The sequence below is a fragment of the Notolepis coatsorum genome (assembly GCF_963971535.1).
Source record: "Notolepis coatsorum genome assembly, contig: SCAFFOLD_330, whole genome shotgun sequence".
Lineage (NCBI taxonomy): Eukaryota > Metazoa > Chordata > Actinopteri > Aulopiformes > Paralepididae > Notolepis > Notolepis coatsorum.
The window spans coordinates 68366-69946 of record NW_028169112.1 but is presented as its reverse complement, the minus strand read 5'-3'; the positions used below and the strand labels follow the sequence as shown (position 1 = coordinate 69946).

The window sequence follows — 1581 nt, the reverse complement described above, 5'->3', positions numbered from 1 at the left end:
CTCCCCCCTCCCTCTCCCCTTCTCTCTCTCTCCATCTCTCTCCCCCCTCTCTCTCTCTGTCTCTCTCCTTCTATCTCTCCCCCTCTCTCTCCCCCCTCCCCTCTCTCTCTCCATCCCCCCCTCCCTCTCTCTCCCTATCTCTCCCCCCTCACTCTCCCCTTCTCTCCCCCCTCCCTCTCCCCTTCTCTCTCTCTCCATCTCTCTCCCCCCTCTCTCTCTCTGTCTCTCTCCCTCTATCTCTCCCCCTCTCTCTCCCCCCCCTCTCCACTCCCTCTCTCTCCCTCTCCCCCCTCTCTCTATCTCACTCCCTCTCCCCCCTCTCTCACTCCCTCTCCCCCCTCTCTCTCCATCCCCCCTCTCCCTCTCTCCCCCTCTCCACTCCCTCTCCCTCTCTCCCCCTCCACTCCCTATCCCCCCTCCCCTCTCTCTCTCCCTCCCCTCTCCCCCTCCCTCTCCCTCTCCCCCTCTCCACTCCCTCTCCCCCTCTCCACTCCCTCTCCCTCCCCCCTCTCTCTCCCTCTCCCCCCTCCCCTCTCTCTCCCTCTCCCCCTCTCCCCCTCTCTCTCTCCCTCCCCTCTCCCCCTCCCTCTCCCCCCTCTCCCTCTCCCCTCTCTCTCCCTCTCCCCCCTCTCTCTCCCTCTCCCCCCTCCCTCTCCCCCTCTCCACTCCCTCTCCCTCTCCCCCTCTCTCTCCCCCCTCCCTCTCCCCCTCTCCACTCCCCCCTCCCCCTCTCTCTCCCTCTCCCCCCTCCCCTCCCTCTCCCCCTCCCCTCTCTCCCCCACTCCCTCTCCCCCCTCCCCTCTCTCTCCCCCCTCCCTCTCTCTCCCTCTCCTCCCTCTCCCCCTCTCCCCTCTCCACTCCCTCTCCCCCCTCCCCTCTCTCTCCCTCTCCCCTCTCCCCCCTCCCTCTCTCTCCCTCTCTCTCCTCTCCCCCCTCCCCTCTCTCCCCCCTCCCTCTCTCCCTCTCCCCCTCCCCTCTCTCTCCCCCCTCCCCTCTCCCCCCTCTCTCTCCCCCCCCCCCCCTCCCCCCCCCCCCAGAGCCCCAACCCCTCCATGACGTTCTGTGTAAAGACCCACGACAGACTGTACTACATGGTGGCTCCTTCACCAGAGGCCATGAGGATCTGGATGGACGTCATCGTCACCGGAGCGGAGGGATACACCCAGTTCATGAACTAACACACACACACAGGCACACAGGCACACACACACACCAAACTGTCTTCATACAGCCTCCTCTCTCTTCTCTTTCTCTCTTCTCATCTCTCCTCTCCTCTTCTCTCTCTCTTCTCTCTCTCTCCTCTCTCTCTCCTCTTCTCTCTCCCCCCCCCCCCCCCCCCTCTCCAGGCACCAGATGGCGGAAAGAAGCCTTTTGTTTCGTTGTCGTCACTTTCCGTCATCAGTTCTTAAATCTTCCACCTCAACAATGTAGATGTTTTCACCACCGGTTGTTTCTATTTGATTCTGTTTGGATTGAAAAGGGGAACTCTTAGGATGACACACACGTGTGTGCCCCCCCCCCCCCACACACACACACACACACACACACACACACACATGCACACGTACACGCAAATACATA

The 1581-nt window shown here is 62.5% G+C and overlaps 1 protein-coding gene across 1 annotated transcript in view; it reads left to right on the top strand.

Moving 5' to 3' along the window:
* LOC311248780 (pleckstrin homology-like domain family B member 1) overlaps positions 1–1178 on the top strand; it is a gene marked incomplete at both ends in the record, with an annotated part of 138719 nt that extends 137541 nt beyond the window's left edge. Inside the window, 1 exon segment of the mRNA XM_084339608.1 lies at positions 1038–1178. Coding sequence (XP_084195734.1) covers positions 1038–1178 — 141 coding nt within the window.
* Between the last annotated feature and the right edge of the window lie 403 nt (positions 1179–1581).